Raw genomic sequence first — 18,767 nt, forward strand, 5'->3', positions numbered from 1 at the left:
TGCTAAAAGCCTGCAGAGAGCACTTGTATCCCACCAGTGCTCTATCATCTGATGCCAGTGTAAGAGGTCTCATGTCCGAGTCCTGGTCCAGATGACTCACAGTGAACTTTATGTAATTTTTTAACATAGAAAAGTAGAAAAGATGATTTGCTACAACAGAAGAGTTGCCACATACGGTTTTCTTGCACAAAAAAATAGTTACAAACCAGGGCGTAGCTCTCAGGCTAGCCCTCAAGTTTTGTGGTGACTATAGGAGTTTGGATAAGCAATATGGAAACTAAACTATCAGGAAACCTGACTTACCTCCCAGCTTACAAGTACATGTGTGTCAGAGAGAAAGGAGAGGGAAGGTGCTCTACACTGGCCAGGTGGCCCTGCTGCCGTGGTGACTTCTGTAGCTTCTGAGTATGCCCCGTACTGGAAGGGAACAAGGCATCTGTACATTAATATATATACACGTACACCCAACTCACATTCACAGTCACAGCATGGCAGGGGGTGGAAGGGACCTCTGGGGATCATCTGGTCCAATCTCCTGCTAAAGCAGGGTCACCCAGAGCAGGCTGCCCAGGATCATGTCCAGGTGGGTTTGGAATCTCTCCAGAGAAGGAGACTTCACAGCCTCTCTGGGCAGCCTGCTCCAGGGCTCTGCCACCCTCACAGGGAAAGAAATTATTCCTGATGTTTAGCTGGAATTTTCTGTGTTCTAGTTTGTGCCTATTGCCCCATGTCCTGTCACTGGACACCACTGAAAAGAGTCTGGCTCCATTCTCAAAGGCTTTCTGAGAACAGCACAAACTTTTCCAATGCAATACACTTTTTCAAAGACAGACAGGGCTTCCAATACCCAGCACCAAATACCAGAGTTGAGCAGGAGACCACATAAAATATTGCCAAGTTAAAATGTGAGGTAAGCTCAGGTATGAGCAGACAGAACCTACACCCTCCAGTAGTGGTGGTGAGTGCCTGTAAGAGTCTAAGTCACCTCCAATTTACCCAAAAGTGAAGATGTGCACTCAGCAATGGAGTCACTCAGGGACAGTTTGTGTCCTTCTACCTTACCTTCAAGTCTTTCCAAGTCTGTGCCGTAGCCTGGCACAACTGGCTTCTTGTGGATAGGAGGAGCACAGCAACAGTAAAGCACATACTGGAGTCCAAATCCAGCTTTTTTTATATAAAATGTTTGCCACGTGTTAGTTATGAAAGGAGAGGGTGTGATGGAGCCCCAGCCTGGGTTCAAGGTGCAGGGCACACCACCCCCATGCTGTGCAGGGCTTAGCTACACAGGCAGCTACACCAACTGCCCAGACAACTTCTGTGTCCTTGGTAGGAGAATAACTTAAATGCATATTGGCAAAGAAAAAAAAAAAAAAAAGACAATTTTCAAGAGTCTGGAAAACTGGCTTCAGCCAGCAGTGTGAGGACAGGAGAGAGATAACAGTGAAAATGGCCTCTCTGAGAGCTTTGGGCAGTACATCCCCAAGCTAATTAGAAATTGTTATCCAGAACGAAGGAAGATCACTGGAAGCAATGAGAGGAAAACCACCGATATTTACTTACTTTGGAATGCAGTACTAGCAAGTATGGGGGGAAAAAAAAAAAGCCACTACAAAGGCTGAACAATACTGGAATGATGAACTCCAGAAAACCTCTCGACAGACATGTGTCAGTACCTCTGCTGTTGAGAAATGCTGATATTGATGGCTTTGTTTTCATTACAGAGAATGCATGGTTAAAAAAAAGCCAACTCATTTATTGACTTCTGCTGTTTTGTTTATTGAATGGGAGGAAGAAAGGTGTTTGCATCTGGTCAAGGACACCCTCATTCATTTTGCATCTGTTAAAAAACACCAACCAAACTGAAACCAGCCCCCTCATTTATCAGAGTGGGAATAGAAATGCTTTGCAATAGTGTTTTGCCAAAAAGAGAGAAAACGTAAAAGAAAAAAAAAAAAAAGGCAAGGCATCATCTATCCAAAGCTGCCAGGTAGGTAATGGCTTTCATTCCAGCAATCAAATCCAATCTCTCTGATGTGTATTTATAAACTTTAAGCCTTCATGTTATGATTGTCAGCAGGATTTCCCAGGAACAAGCACACCAACACGGATGTACTGTTGCTGGGATTGCCTTTATAAAAAATCCTTGGAATGATGCTCTCACAAAGACAAGCAGAACCAACCCAAACCTCAATGAATCAACAACATCCTTCAACAGATCTCTGTGGACATCAGACAGAATTTCTGATCTATTTGAGAAGGCACATCTTTCAAGGAAATAATCTAACAAAAAAAATCATCCAATCTATAAAGCACTTTTTTTTCCAATTAAAACAAAAAAAATCATTAAGAACATAAGCTTTCCTCAAAATATAGCAATACCTGAGTGGCATTTTGGTAATTGTTTCTACCTGCTTAAGATTTAAGACAAAAAGAAGGAATGCAAGGGAAAGGTAAGAAACAGATTCCTCCTTGTAAGCAGATAAGACTTCTAGCAGAGATTTCGCACATTTTGGTGCAGTTAACGTTGGCCAGTCAAATCACCTTAGTGCCTGATATCTCCTTCAAAAAGAGTACCAGATCCAAAACCGCAGCTCCTCCTGGAGAGCTGCTTTGAGCACTTCCCCCTGTTTCCTGCTGCCCACGCCCCGCCAGCGCCAGCACGTACCCCGCCATCGTTCAGAGCCCGCACTCGGAACCGGTACGTTGCTCCAGGGAGGAGGTTGCTGATGCTGCACTCCAGATCAGCACCATGATACACTTCGGAAACAACTTCTTCAGGTTCTGTCATTTCCACGCTGTACGCTGAGACGGGACAGCCACTTTCTGATGGAGGGACATCTGAGGAAAAAAAAAAATCATATAATTCATTAACACCGCAAGGACATATGCCAGGAAGATTAATTTTTTACTTCACGTATCACAGATATTTATATACCCAGACACACAAACTATCAGCCATGATTTTTCTCTTCATCACTCCCCTTATCTGCAATATCTCATCCATGTTCATCACTGACATCTTTAAAGCAAATGAATGACTCAGCCCTAAATGTTCACTGGGTCAGATGATCACATGGAAGAGCAGCAGCTCCCCCAAGGCAATGATCTGTCACCCTGGGAAGCTGTGTTTGATGCCAGAAGGTGCCCAGCTACTTTCTAAGCAGAACACAGTGGCCGCCATCCTCTTCTGAGGACAAAAAAAAAGCTACTCAGCTTCTTTGCCTCAGCATCAATGGTGGTGGTGTGTGCACAACAAATTGGTCAGTACAGCAGGAAAAAGGTACAGAAACCTCCACGAAGAATGGGACTAGATATAAAGACACCCTATCTGGGAGAGAGACACTTCAGGAGGCACATGGTGGCTGTCTGACCCAATCCTGGCTGCTGGCCATGGCTGGACACACCCTGAAGTGTGTCATGTACAAACCACAACTACTGGAAAATGGGATTTCTGGCAAAGCCTCATTAACACCTTAACAGTATTCCATGGTCTCTTGGATCCCAGATGAATTTTACACTGGTGTTGAGAAATATTTGTCAGTTAGAAAATTACCGCTCTAGAATTTAGCTTACCAATGCCACAAAGAATCTGAATGTGGCAAGATTATCATAGTAAAGAAAAAACAATCTGGCTAGCGGCATGTTTCTTGCATTCTGAAGAATGCACATTTTTTCACAGTTCAGTGTCATGTCCCTGGTCCAATTTCTTTGCAAAATTACAAGCGTCCAATGGATCATAGGTGTTATACTGTGGATCAGGGTTTAAATGCCACCCAAAATTCTCTAATAGGTCCTTCCTCAAATTTCTGAGAGAAGTCCTATATTAGAAATAGCACAATGCTTCTGCTAAGTCAGGATTGAAAAGGAATAAAAAAGATCTTGAATCACATGGTGGTTTTGCAATAAAAGGACAGATATTCTAACACAGCTGACACTTCAGAGTCTTTACACAGAGACAGGTCTTAACTGAAACAGAAATGGGAGCACAGGATCAGGCCTAAAGGACAGCTGGAGGACTGCTAAGTTCAGAATCCCAATACAGAGCCACAGCAGCTGATGAGAAGTTGCACTTCTGACTTGCACAGACCTCCCTGGACTTTTCTTTGTACTCCCCGGTGAACAGAACACACTGTGACTTCTCACAAGGTGTGGTGGTACAGACCCCCCCCTGCCCTGGGCCACTTTGCCAGCCTGGCTCCTGGGCCACTTTGTGAAATCAGTAGCAGCCCCTGGGCTGTTGCTTAATTACAACATGCAGGAGCCTGGGAGAGCTTGGTACTTTCTGACTCTGCCGACTGAGGTGGCAAGTCAAACAAGCTGACATCCACACCTCCCAGAGATGGGTTTGGTGAGTTGGAACAGCTAGACACCCTCTCACTGTATCTACAACTCCTGAATATCTTGGAAAGGTGCCAACAGAAGGCCATAGCTTCATCAAAGATGAGCCAAGCTTGACTGACAAGATTAATGGCCACAGTAGAAAAGTCCTAGCTGAAGTACATCAATCATCCTGAGATCCTATAAATAAATACTGATCCTGAAGTGAGGCCCATTGGAGCTCTCTGGGATCTCAACAGGCTGTGTCTCAGTACCTCCCCCTGAGCTGGGACACCTCTCAGGCTCAACTCTGACTGTACGCTGATCAAGCTGATGCCAGGGAAGACCATCTGCCTGTGATAAGCTGATGAGGAGAGACTTGAATATTCGTCATCTCTAAGATTTTACAAAGTCCTGAAGATCCCTGGGTACCTGAAGTTGTTATAGTCTGCAGGAAGGCAGCATCTTAATCATAGGTTAATATCTATATATGAATATAGTTGTGTGCATGTGTGTATGTATCATTTGCTTTCTGCTTAGCAATTTTTGTTAAATCTTATGTGAATCGCTCTATTAACTACAACCAATTCTTGGCTTTGACTGTTTAAGCTTTGTTTAAGTTACCATGACAGGGTTAATATACTTTAAATGCTGCTATTTCTTTCAACTGCTGTAAGTGTATATAAGAAACACGGTATTACATTCAAGCAGTACACTGAAGTCCCAACACCCAAACCCTCCTAGTCATAAACAGTTGACAAGTCTGGGACTAGAGGTAGATCTAACCTCATTCTTTGAAGGATCTTGCAGAGCAAGGGAGTCTATTTTGAACCTCATGCTGCAACAGGAGGGCTCTCCTTACATTACTTACCTCTTACATTCCCAATCTCCCCAGTACTCTTAGTCATGAACTGTTGACCAGATCTAAGACTGGATGTAGCTGCACCCAGGCTCCTCTGAAGAGTTTAGAAAGCAAGGGTATCCATATGGAAAAACCTTGTAACTCACCAGGAGGGCCACCTTTACCCCTTCTATTCCAAGTTCCCATGAAAATCACCCTAGCCCAACTCCAATTCTATAAAATGAGTTTAAGCATTGTCAAATTATTAATCTACCCCAATAAACTACATTGCTGCCTTGCTATTGAACAAGGCACACTTCACTCATCCTGCAGCAAGCAGAATGCTAAGCAAGGACTCTGCACCAAGTGACTGAAGTGCTCTCAAGGGGAACCATGACAGAAAGTCCAGCAAATGCAACAGCTAAGACAAGTTCAGCAACTAACCCTCACGAGGAGAGCTACTGAGCAGTGAGCTGCTCCCACGGCTTACCCCACTGGAGCTGGACTTCTCTGTGCTTCGGCTTCCCCAAAACTCTCGGCGGCCGGCAGGGACCGGGTGCAACACTTAGTGTACGGACAGGTAAACTTTCAGAGCACTGGAAGAGAACAGGAGCTGACCTTAGCTCTCTGCTACAAAGAAGCTTCTACAAAGTGAGGCAGTATTAGAAACTGGCACAAGAAATTGTTTTCTACAGCAATCACTTCATAGACATTTACATAAAAAATAAATGATAGGAGATGCTAATATCGTTGTTTCATGAGCATATTCAAAACTGTAGCACAGGAAACTCTGATGGCAGCTAACACGGAGTTGTTTAACTTTCCTTGTTTTGGAAATAATATCAAAGCCTAAAGTACTCAGTCATAATTTAAAAAAAAAAAAAAAAATCAAAGCAGGAGGAACAGAAGTGTAGGTACTGAAATAATTTTAAATCAAAGAAGGGAATGACAGGAAGCAGTGGCTGGAAAACGGAACTCAGAAAAATAAAGAAAAATTTAGTCACATGAAAAGTAATTAATTGTTACAACAAACTACCCCTCCCTACTGCATCTCCAGTCACCAGCTTTGGTCAGTACAGGCTCAGGGACATGACAGTCTGTGGTCTTTCTCCAGCAAGTGGCCAGACCAGATAAACCTGGTGGTCTTTTCTAGCCAAAGCACAAACGCCTTCAGATTGGTTTTGAGGAAAACTAAACAGACTGAATGGCAATTTGCCTGGAAAAAAACCAGCAGGTACACATAAAAATCATCTAAAATTCACCAACTTGCAACATACAGTTAACTGCAATCAGTGTAGCTTTACTGTGCTACAAGAATATTCACCTTCTTCTTAAACCAGAAATCTTTTACCAAAAATAGCAGATAAATCTCTGAAAAATACAAACCTAACAGTCCTTATTTGTTAAATAACACCCACCTGACTGTGTCCACCAGTGCTGATACAGCATGCCCGGAGTTTATACAAAGTGCCTGGTTTCAAGTGAGTACAGGTATATTCTGTAGCTGATCCACTATATGCCACTTCCCATTGATTTGCTAAAAAATAAGATATATCCAAGTTCAGAAAAGTATAATGCAAGAAGGTTTACTAGTGTCTAGGAGGAAACGCAGTGTCCCACAAATGGTATACTTTAGGAAAGTAATAAGTGTTATATTAACATGAATATTATTCCAGGCATACATAGACATATACAAATATATATACTCTTACAAACCTATTTTTAAACAGACTAAAAATATCAAATTAAACAGTAGGTTCAGCTCTATAACCTAAAATTCCACCAGTCTTAGAGAAAAAGAGCATGCTTAAAATAAAAAAAAGAAAAAAGAACCGCACCAAAACCTCCCCAAAACACAACCCAAACTCTCCCAGGAACGCTGCAAGTACATAACTCAATTTCAATCATATCTTCAGCATTAGTGAATTAATGATAATAAGAATAATAGCCCAAAGGCCCTGTATGTCTTTAGAGTAGCCATAATGGACTGAAATAGAGAAAACTTGTTTCAAATTTACCTTCTGGACTTCCTTGAGAAATCTCTAATAGATACTTCAGGATTTCCGAACCACCATTATCCTGTGGAGGATCTGAAAAAATAAAGCAAGTTGTTAGCAAATCAAGATTAGGAGTGAAATACAACCACGAGATTACAGAGCTTGTTTCTGATTCTGCTCCCCCACACTCACTACCCCAAGGAATTTGCAGCAGAAGTGGGTAGCAGATGTTAAGTTTTCAGGATGAGTCAGAATAAGGCAGCTCGATAATGATGCTACAAACACAATGTATGGAAAAAGCATTGAAAGAGATGGAGCATGGAGCCTTGCCCCATCGATAAAGGAAGCAGCTGGAATGATGCTGCAATGGCACACAAAGTGGAAGGTGAAAAGCCTGAGATGCACTTCAGTACAAGTGCAAGTGAGTCAATAAAAACATGCAACATTTTTGATTCTGAAAACAGAAGAGCTTCTACACATCTTTTAGAATATTAAAAAAAGCTCTCTGAACACATTCAGCCATGGATTGAGAAGCAGCATGAGAAACCTAAGGTCTAATACATATTCACACATCTTTATTTGAATTTATTATGACCCAAAAAAGCTCTTCTATGACAAACTGAACTGACTTACCCCACTTCACACTGAAGCTGTGAGATGTTATTGGCCCCTTAATAACAGGTCTGGTTGGAGGTCCTGGCCTGTCTGGGCTTGTTGTACAGACCAACACTTCACTGGGAGAACTCTTTCCTTCCACATTAGAAGCAAACAGCTGAAACAAAACCCCAACAAGTTTACCCTTGTTTACTGTGACTGCTTTTCTGACAGTTCTGCACAAGACTTCTTTCAGTAACTCTATAGACATCACTAAACTGGGAAGTGTCTCACATCCCAGTAAAGTGTGTGGGATTCTAATAATAGATACTAGATTGTAACGTTGTTTCTTTACAAATCCCATTGATTTCCCCCCCCCTCTACTACCAATAGATCATGATTTGTTTAAGATCAGAGCACCGCTGTTCTTCCCTTTAAAAAAAAAGTCACACGACACCTTGCAGTTATTTACTCACAAAAGAATAAAATTCTGACAATAACTATGTTATTTTTGTTTTGGAGATATTTCAAACAGCTATTTAAAACTAATTCAGAGTTATCAGTAATTGCACAATTAAAAGCTTAAGTAGCATGACACAAACAAGAAACACAATCTACAGCTCCTGAAATGAGCAGGATGCACACAAAGAAAACTTTCTCAGCCAAATCCTTTATCTCTACTCAAGAACACTTTCTGCTGACTTCAGGGAGAAAGCTGCTAAGCTAAGAGAAGACTTGAGGGCCTGGCCAGGAGACTGAGCAGATCAGGATTATACAAGAAACCCCGAATGGCCCAATGTTTTGTGGCTGCTGAGAGCTGTATTAGCTCATACTAGTCCCTGGGACAGAGATCTGCTGTCAAGGAAGTGAGTAATAAAATGTGTATTGCAATGGCTATTCGCAGCTATAAGCTAGCAGGAACTTTTCCACTTGGGAAGCTCCATTGTTCTCAGGAGCAGTCATTTCTATCCTCTCTCCTGACACAGGCATCTGAGGAAAACAATTTGCAACTTTCAGTGCTTAATTTGAAAGCAGAGCTGCAGAGAAGCAATGAGTCCTTTTCCCTTGGACAGCCACAGCAGCCTTCACAACGCTCATTAAAAGGCAACATCTCCGAGTGACACCACAGCCACCTTCTGATTCTTTCAGTTCTTCATGCAACTTCTTAAGGTCTTCTGTCCCACAAAGGAATGAAAAAAGCCATAAAAAAACTGCAAAGGTGGTTTTAAGGATTTAAAAGTCTTTGGGTAAAGCATTTTTTGTTGTTGCTCCTGAATATCCTGAGACCTACAGAAGCCAAGAGGTTTTGAATCGACAGCCTCATGATGTCCTTTCTCTTCCAGTGCCATTTACAAACGACACAAAGCTGCTTCCATACAGTTTCTGTTGGGCAAGGTGGGAACATGGCAGACGCTGGGTTTACAGACAGCATCTCACCATCTCTGGAGGGACCCAGTGCTCCACATGGCGTGGCCCAACACCATCTCGTGGAGCTGTAACCAGCTCCTGCCTTTGCCGAGTCACTATGGTGGACAGCCTGGCCACAGGGACCAAGGGATGGACAGTCTGGCTGCACAGCAGCCTGGCTGGTAAAAACCAGTCCTCTCCTTAGTAGCAGCATTTGGCATTTGTGTTGTGCTTGATGGCAGCAGCAGTGAGGCAGATGATTCAGTTCTGTTTGAAAGACTTCAGAGCCTCTCTCTTGGGGGGTCTGTATTTAGGAGCACCCACAGAGAGGGAGATACCAGCACGTGCTAAATAAAGAGCTCCAAACCCAGGCACATGTACGTATCAGATGGAAATGCTTCAGCTTCTGCACATCAGGTGGAGACAGGCCCCTGAGCTGGGGAGGGGAGCTGTCTGCACTGGGATCCTTACAGCATTTGCTCCATGGTGTAAAAGTGAGATTGGTCTTGTGACCATGGATCAGGGTTTTGGGGAGCAATGCAGCCAGGTAGAACCACCTCACACCCTAAGCCACACTTGTACAGCATCATACCTGACAGCATGTGGTACCAAGAGCTGTGCTTGGCTCCAAAAGGCTGAGCAATGAGCATCTCCTCTGACAAAAGTACAAATACAAGGAATAGTTTAACCTATCAGGTCACAGTATAAAGTGAATTGGTATTTGATGACTCAGTTTTGGAGGTTGTGTTCAAGGGTCCCTACAGTGCCTGGAGAAAAAAAAAAAAAACCAAACAACACAGAAGATACCACACAATGACAAGAGGAAAAAGATTTTACCCTAAATTTATACTGTGTGCTTCTTCTGAGATTCTTCACAGTACAGGCTTGCTCCTCTCCAGTGTACTTCGGGTGAAACACACTATCCTAGAAAAAAACAAACCCAAAACAATTCCCATAACTGAGGAGTCAGAGGAGGGGCTCTCTGTACTATAGCCTCTAGCTGTAACACATTATACCACATTATAACAAAGGAGCTTTATAGTCGAGTGCTTATTATTATTACTTTCAAGCTGCAAGGCCACAATAATTTTCCTTCTAGAAGCAGGTTGCGACTGACCTGAGCAATATAATTTTGCTGTAAAATAGGCACAAAATCAAACATGACAGTTTAACACGTTACAGAACCAGAAGTGACAGATGACAGAACCCAAGCACACAGCACAGCAGTGAGAAGGACACAGCAGACTGGACTGGTTAAGGACAAGCTGCCCTGTACTTCCAGACTCCTGTGAAGCTTGATACAGTAATCAGGGGTGACAGTATGGATTTTTAGCTAAGGATTTGTAATCCTGCTGTGGAGCAGAACAAATCACACAGCTCCACCTTGCCAAGTACCCAGTACTCCCAAAAAGACCTTCCAAAGCACCAATCCACAACATTCTCAGTGATCTTGAATTACTAAATCAAATCTCAAGTCACGCACCATACTCCAGTATGTTTTCATACAGTAACATGGTACTTACATTATCTTCTTCCTGAATTTCCAGGGTGTAGGAAATCACTTCCTCTGGTGTGCATCCTTCCACTTTATTCCACTGCAATGCAATCCATGTAACACCAGCTCGAACAAGCCTTGGTGCAGAAGGGGTCTGAGGGATATTACCTGCAGTGTAGCATACCACCTCCTGGCTGTACCCACTGCACAGAGACAGAAGGAGAGAGAGGAATATTACAAAACCCCAAACAAACAACAAAACTAAAAAAAAACCCAAACAAATAAAAACCAAACCATCCTCAGCGTATTACAGAAAAATATTTCACATTTTCACAAAATCTAGACAATGTCAAAATTGCCCAGGTGGAAAAGATGAGCACCCCATTAGGAAATGTCGGAACTAAGAATAGAAAAAAGCAGGATTATATGTCTCCTCTGTCATTTTTGCAGATCTCATTACGAAAATACTGGAAACAAAAATACTTGCTTGCTTAAAAATATTAACTTACTACTAAGTAGAGGAAAATCTCATTTAACAAAGGAGACATACAAAATAAATCCCCAACTTTTAGATGTTGAATTTAAGATGCAGTTTCCACCTTTCATAAGCTCAGAATACAACTTCTATTTAACCTGCACTGCTGAAAGCCAAGTGCTTCAGCAAATCTAGTCTCACTGTTTCAGACATTTCCCTCCAAAGAAAGCAGGGAAAATTTACCCAGTCATGACCATAGTTGCTCATCATCATGAAGGAGCTGTCTGGTGCAGGAACAGGTACCTTCCAACTCTCTAGTCTGGCTCTAAACCTTTTCTGCCCAAACTTTCTTGCATTTTAAGCTGAGCACAAAATTGCTCTTTTGCACAGCTCAGGTTGCAACCAGAGAGAACATCCACACAGGGTATCTGTGCTCTCATCTTGTCTAAACCCCAGCAAATGATGCCTTGAAATGGAATAGGCATTTGTGCTGAGTGAGGGCAGGAAGAGTTCTCTTAAGGCTCCATGCAGAATATACCATGTGCAGTGGAAATTCGAGAACAAAGTTTAAAAAAGGAGAGATGTTCAGGAGGACAACATGAGAACTCTCAGCTGAAAGTAAATTTCTAGCTATTTTCAAATCTGTTTCCAAAGTGCAAATGCATTTTTTTCCTTCAAGTCACTGCATGAATCTGCTACACGCAAAAATCCATCTCTCCTTTTTCTGAGTCTTCTCTCTCAAAAATCACATTTGTTGAAATATTCTTACAGCTAAAAAAAAAAAAATCCACCTATAACTAGCAAGACAAATATCATCTTAAACTCTAAGTCCACAAGCATTACAACCAACCAAAAGCACCTTACAACACCAAATGTTACATGATACTATCACATCCTAACTTTGAGTCCTGTCTATAAAAATAAGCCACGTGCTGTTGGTGCTTATCTCATAGATTAACACAGAGCAGCTGACCATAAATACAGATCTTAGTCTGAGAAAAAGAGGGAGAGAGAACTACAACAAAAAGGGAGTGGGGTGAGGGCAGAAGCATGCCCTAAGGTATTTTTAAAATCTGCACTCTGGCAAAGAAAAGAGATGCCAAAACTGGGAACTCCGCACAAAACTGAGAACTCTGCACAAAACTGGGAGCCCCCTTCCAGCTACACCCAGTAGCTCCAGCTCAAGCCTCTCTCTCTCAATCAAGCATTATTTCTGCGGGGAGGGAAGTAATCTTACAAAAAAGTTGGCAAAAGGGACAGTGCACACATGAACAGCCCCAGTGCATCTCAGAGAACAGGAATATGAATAAAGGTACTTTTTGAAACCATATATTACTATGAGGTTTGTGTTTTGGAAGGGAGAACGATACAGGAACCTCCCCCAGCAGAGCATATTGTTACATAGCACTATTGTTTCTTTTTCTGTCCTCCTTGTACTAATGATTAGATCCTGTTTAGGTAAGAAGGACAATAAAGGAGTAAACAAGAGCACTGGATGTTTAGTTTCTTCACAGCTCAGCTTCTCCTGGCCTCTCTTCCCTGAGTGCAGGGGCATGCAGCCCCTGCAGCACCATGGCCCTTTGGATGACCCTCTGGTCCTCAGCTGTGTCACATCCTAGCCCAGTGCTCCCTAGCAGCTCCTGGAGACTTGCAGTAAGTCTAATTCCTCATCATCTTTATCTGAGTGCATCTGTTCACGTGTAAAGGAAAGCAGAACCTGAAACTCATCCTGCAGGACCCTGGGGTGTGCCTGTCCTCTCTGGGTCCTGGCACTCTCACCCTTCTCTCCCACCCCATCAGCCAGCCCGGCCAGTCCTGTGGAAGAAGGAAGGGTCTGTACTGCTTGAAAAAAAGAAAGAAGGGCTTTGCTTTAAACCAGAAAAATAAATATATCAAGATTCCTTTCAAAAATCTGCAACTCAACTTCCTCTTGCTTGTTTTTCTTGGTTCACAGAGATCCCTAGTGGGAATTTTACATAACAGATGTATTCTTTTTGTATTAGGAACGGACCACAAAACACCATTTAACACCTCAAAAGGAGCCTATCTTCTTAGGCTAACCTCATCCCACTGAAGGTACATGGCAATTCCCTGGAAGGCTAATGATACCACCAGGGAAGGTGAGACTCTAAAGCATCAACAGAGCAAATGTCAGATATTGAATTCAAAACCATGAAGAGGGGGAAAAAAAAAAACACAAACAGGGGCGACAAAAATCCCCTCCTGAAATTCCTTTTTGCACTGTTGTTGGCAGTTAAGCTTTTCACCTACCACTTTTTCTGAAGAAAGTGTGTGCTGTGGGGAACTTACCTAGTACCGATATCATTCTGAGCTGCTAATCGGAAGGTGTAACCCAAAGCTGGACAAAGCTTAGTCAACTTGCAATGCTTCTGGCTTCCAAAGTAGCATTCTCTGAAACCACTGTTCCTCTTGCCCTAGAAAAAGTGCAATCAGTAATTGAATAGCTACGAAAGAAAACCAGGCGGTTCCGATTTTAAAATGAGCTGTAAAATGACATTAGAATGAGACACTTTTGTACAGGCTACGCAAACCACTCACAGCACTGCTGTGCTCTGCTGTGCTACCCCAGCCACTACAGGTGCTGCCAGATGTCTCTTCACAAGACATCTACAGCTTCTGTCACCCTGCCTGAAGTGCCATTTATCCTGTGCCATAACCAAAAATCCAAATTTCAAGTTGAAGGTAATATTCATCTCTGAATTAAGCCAGCCACGGGAAAGCTGCAAGCAGCATTTCTTGCACGCAGCACCCTCTGAATGCCCAGTCCCCTGTAAGCCCTCCCTGGTCCTTCACAAATGCTTTATCCCACAAGAGGGCTCCCGATCCCCACCGTCCAGCTCACGGCCAACCTGCTGCCCGAGCAGGACGAGCCTGGGTGCAAACCTCTGCTCGGCCCATGCCCTCAAAGGCAAGACACATTTACTCATCACCGGGGGGGTGTTTCACGAGCCAGGTTCTGCACCCATCTAAGGTGTGCGAGGAGCAAAGAGGGTTTGTTGGGAAGCTTGACACTTTGTTAAGAAACCTGGAAGTCAGAGGTAGCTTTATACCAATGTGACCTGGAGTGGTGAGGAGCCCTGACAAAGCCTGGATGGGGCAGCAGTGTGAGAGGGCATCAAAGGCACCCCTAGCTCCCATGTCCTTCCTCAGGTATGCCAAGTACAAACCAACACAGCCCAGGGCAGGGCTCTCAGGGCAGGGCATTCAGAAGCTCTGCCACAACGTCCAAAACAAAACCAAAAACTTTTCAATCCAACCCACCTTGGTATGTCCTGGGGTAAAAAACCAGCCCAGCCTCTTGCAGGGCAGAGGCCCCAAGACAACAAAGACTATCTGGTCTCATCCTATGCCACACATGGGAAATAATAATTTTGAAATCTTTCAGGAGAAATGGGATGGATTGCTCAACTCTACATAAATAGTGTCTACCCAAGCTAAAGTACTTGAGAGGAGTTTTAATTTCAATACTTGAATACAAAATGAATGGACAATTACATTATAAAGTACCTAAAAGCCCAACAGAATAGAAAGCTAGCAAAGCCCACACATGGGCTCAAATGGGTGCAGAAAATCAAGTTAAGCCCATCCCTGCAACCTCCCTGCCTCACGAGCTCTGCTATGCCATTTACTGCTTTTGGTACCTGTCTCTACAATACTTAACTTTTATTTTATCTCGGTGAAATGAACATCTGCCCACAGAATCACAGAACTGAACCATATTTCATGTGATACACATCAGCCTGACAGAGACTCGATGTTTCTATGCCTAAACAGACTAACGGGAAAATTATTTGTACAGGTGTCCCTCACAGCCTGACCTGCTGCTGCCTCCCTGGGCCCGCCTGTCCTCCCACACTGCTCTTCCTCCAAGCTCCATACATCACCTCATCATTAAAGAGCTTCAAAATCCAAGTGGGACATACATTTTTCACTGGCCCATTCTCCAGCCCCTATTCATTTCTGCTTCTTTTCACTCAGATTGCAATGCAGAAGAAAGAATTCCATAAAAAGTTTGTAGTAAATGTCCAAAATGTGTTTATCAAGCTAGGAGTGACCATGCAGACCTCCAGCATGGCACAACAGCTTGGAGGCACTGAAGGGTTATGTAGCATGGTGGCAAACGGCCATAACTTCCTTTTATTTATACAGCGTGAGCCTACGCTTGTTCTAGAACTTGCTTTTATATACAATCTTCTTCACCTCCACCCCCCTGCTCCAGCTGTAATAGCTCAAGGAAATTAAGGGGTGCAATTGGAATAGAATCATGAATCCTAAGGCAGAATTCTTCTGTAAATGAGAAAACTTTTCCTGATCTAAAATCCCTAGAAATACAGTTATATGATAGAACTCTTTTTGGACAAAACCAGGTTATCCTACTGTGTATACTATAGGTTAACATATTTAAAACCCAGACTATACAAAACCTAGCTAGCAATACTGTGTTTCAGTAAAATATACATTCATCAGTGCAGGACTAATAAGAATAGATTTTTAAAAAAATTATTATTTTTTCTCCCTGTGCAAACTGTCTTTTATAAGTTTAGATGCATTAGATTTTTTTTCTCTAACTCTTTAATGACTTCATTACTTGTAAAGCATTTGAAAACATTTAATTGCTTTTTGACTCCTGCTTAGAGAACTATTTTTTTTTAAATCATATTCCTATGCTTTTTCTCCAAGAGAACAAAGTTTCCAAATACTATGGTTGATAAACAGAGAAGCAGTTTTGGCTGGCTAAAAAGGAAAGTCATGGAAAAATCTCACCTGTAGCACAATGCCTGAACTGAGAGCAATGGGCTAAAGAAACTCCAACTGGGCAAACTGGTGAGGTAAAACTCTGCAAAGACTGACAAGCATTTAAGTTATCTTCAACTTTGTAACAGAACAGATTCTGATATTGTATATATTTTTCTTCTAGAACTGGTATTGTACATTCCCCAGACATGCTCAGAGACAGACTGGTATTCAAATTACTCAGACTGGCTGGTATTTTGGATTCTGTTGGCACTAATTGGAGAGGCTGGCCGATATTTCTAATTATCCTGGCATTAATAGCCTGGAAATAGCCTCTCAGCTCCTTCTCCCCCAAGATTTATGAAACCACTAATGCTGGCATAATTATAGACAGGAACAACTGGCAGGCTGGTACTGGCTGCCACCCAAGAGTCTTAAAGCTTTCCCAGAATGCTTCTCCTATTCTTTGTACAGTCAGCATCCAAGTTTTAATCCTTTAAATAAAGTTCCCTAAGTTGCTTAAAATATACTGTATAATTTCTGCAAATATCTCTAATCCACGTGTTTCACAGGGAGGGCAGACACTGTCTGACTTCCTCTCTAGCCCATGTTTCCTACTCTTCACGAGGACAACCCATGCCGTGACCATCACCAGGACCTGCCTGAGGCAGCAAGAATGATTCAGCTCCACAAATCCCTAAGAATGTGCACAATACTGTGACACAGCACTTGAACACAATTTTTAAGAGTTATGTCAGCTATACTTCAAGCTACATGCTCACTTAGAACAGGATACTTAAGTTTCTCTTGGAGATGGTGTTTACTGGGTTTGAGCTTTCAGCTGGGTTTTCTTGAACAAATTGACAAGACAGGAGGAGGAATGGGCCCCTGCAGGTACAGCAGATGCAGAAAGAGAGCACGGTCCTTCACAAGACCTCAAGGCAGAAGCCTCAATAGAAGTTGCCAGCACCAGATCCGTAACCAGGAGGCAAGGTGACCATCTCCTGCAGCCACGCCAGCACTAACTTCTGCATTTGGTTCACACTGGCAGTAAAAGGCAACATGCTGATACTCAATCTGGCACAAAGCTGTGGAGCAAACTGGCAACAATCACACCCTAATATCTCTGCAAAGCGTTTACTGTACAGGCTTTTATACAAGGGACTGAATCTTCTGTATCTACAAACATTTAGGACAGGACCTATGAAACATCTTTAAAATACACAGAAAACACAATTTTATCCCAGACTCTCCTCTTGCATGTCTCACAGGAGCAGCATAGACATATCCAGAAGGCAGGAAGGTGAACACAAGCCCAAGGAAGAGCATGGAGCTCCGTGTACCTGAATTCTAGTGGACCATCTCTGAGATGCCTGGCCCAGATTATCAGCTCGTGTAAGTGAGCACATCACTGCTAGCCTTGAGAAGTTTAAAACTTTTGTGGCAGAATAATTAAGTTAATATTTAGATAAATGAAGATAAACTATCCATCACCAAATCATTAGTGTGGCGTTGTATCTGTCCCTCTCTTAAGCAACTTAAAATAAGATGCTTACTGGATGAGAATTAAAGCTGCTTTGATTTATAGACAAAACACACACTGCATGAGAGGGATGTCCTTGTCTGTGGCTCAGAAGAGTCCTCCACTTTCCCCTAGAGGATGAATAGGAAACTCTCACTGTCCATATGCACAAGAGAAACATTTATTTACTACCTCTTAACCACAGAATGATCATTTCACATCCAATTAGTAACAAAGGCCTGATTCTTGCAGCAGTGCCAGTGGTATTTTTCACTGCAGTTACAGTTTGCTGACTTTGATGAAGGCTGGCATCAGGAGAAAGCATCACCACCTTCACAGTGAGGTTTCCTGCTTGCTCTATTTTTAATGCTATTTTTTATGATTAGCCTTTTTCTTACCCTAAATAATCAATCCTGGCAAAGGGTCATCAGCTGACTAGTTCAGGTTTGTAAAGTTCATTAAAAAAGAGGCAGAAGGTGGAATTTGCCTTAATTACTAATTTGATCTGATTTTATTGCCAGACTACGATTGCCAGTCCCAGTACCTGAGGCGCAGACATGTTCAGATCCTACTGAATTTCAAAATACCTGAGAGGAGGTGCTGATCCTTACTCCAGTGAGGTCAGTGGGTACTTTGCTAGAGTGCACCCAGTGTAACCAAGTGACAATTTGCTGAACTGAGCTTTTCCACTGCTGTTGAAGAACAGACTGTCCTCCATAGTTCTCCAGACATATTAAGACAAAACAGCTTATCAGCAAAGCATTACAACTCGAAGACTGATGTCAATAGTAAGAAAGGAAGTATTTGGGTTTTCTAAAAAGCATGCAATACCAGGCACATTACAAACAACTTAATCCAGATTGGGAGGGAAAAAGTTGTAATAGCAGGAATAGCTTTGTCTATTGCCTAGTCTATCTTCCAGAGTCTGCAGGTCAGGAAAAAACTCAAAAGTCAACTGATGAAAAAGAAGTTGGGTACAATTGGCATATATTAAGGAGTATAACCTCTTCAAAGGAGCTCAGAATACAACAAACCTAATTCCAATAAAGAAACAAAAGCTAATCATTTCTGTTTCACCTAAAGCTCATCTAATGAGGCAAGAGGAGTTTTTTAAAGTATACATGGGAAAAGACAGCTAAACCAGAGAATCATGGAATCTTTAAGGTTGGAAAAGACCTCCAAGACCATCAAAGTCCAACCATCACCCAACACTACCAATACCATTAAACCATGTCCCCAAGTGCCACATCTACACGCTTTTTGAACACCTCCAGGGATGGTGGAGCACTCAGCTGGCATGGCAGCACCTCAGCCCTGGGGGACTCCCCAGCTGCAGCCACGAAGAGATGAGATGCTGTCCTCTT

The 18,767-nt window shown here is 42.6% G+C and overlaps 1 protein-coding gene across 1 annotated transcript in view; it reads right to left on the reverse strand.

Moving 5' to 3' along the window:
- The window catches only part of FNDC3B (fibronectin type III domain containing 3B), a gene marked incomplete at its 5' end in the record, with an annotated part of 105,778 nt that overhangs the window by 40,608 nt on the left and 46,403 nt on the right, over positions 1 to 18,767 (reverse strand). The window contains 9 exons of the mRNA XM_008944647.1: positions 304 to 417; positions 2,666 to 2,838; positions 5,649 to 5,754; positions 6,577 to 6,695; positions 7,177 to 7,248; positions 7,789 to 7,927; positions 9,994 to 10,080; positions 10,680 to 10,854; positions 13,437 to 13,561. Of these exons, the coding sequence (XP_008942895.1) occupies positions 304 to 417; positions 2,666 to 2,838; positions 5,649 to 5,754; positions 6,577 to 6,695; positions 7,177 to 7,248; positions 7,789 to 7,927; positions 9,994 to 10,080; positions 10,680 to 10,854; positions 13,437 to 13,561 (1,110 nt within the window). The remainder of the gene's footprint in view (positions 1 to 303; positions 418 to 2,665; positions 2,839 to 5,648; positions 5,755 to 6,576; positions 6,696 to 7,176; positions 7,249 to 7,788; positions 7,928 to 9,993; positions 10,081 to 10,679; positions 10,855 to 13,436; positions 13,562 to 18,767) is intronic.

Source organism: Merops nubicus, unplaced genomic scaffold (genome assembly GCF_000691845.1).
Source record: "Merops nubicus isolate BGI_N331 unplaced genomic scaffold, ASM69184v1 scaffold1017, whole genome shotgun sequence".
NCBI classification, from domain to species: domain Eukaryota; kingdom Metazoa; phylum Chordata; class Aves; order Coraciiformes; family Meropidae; genus Merops; species Merops nubicus.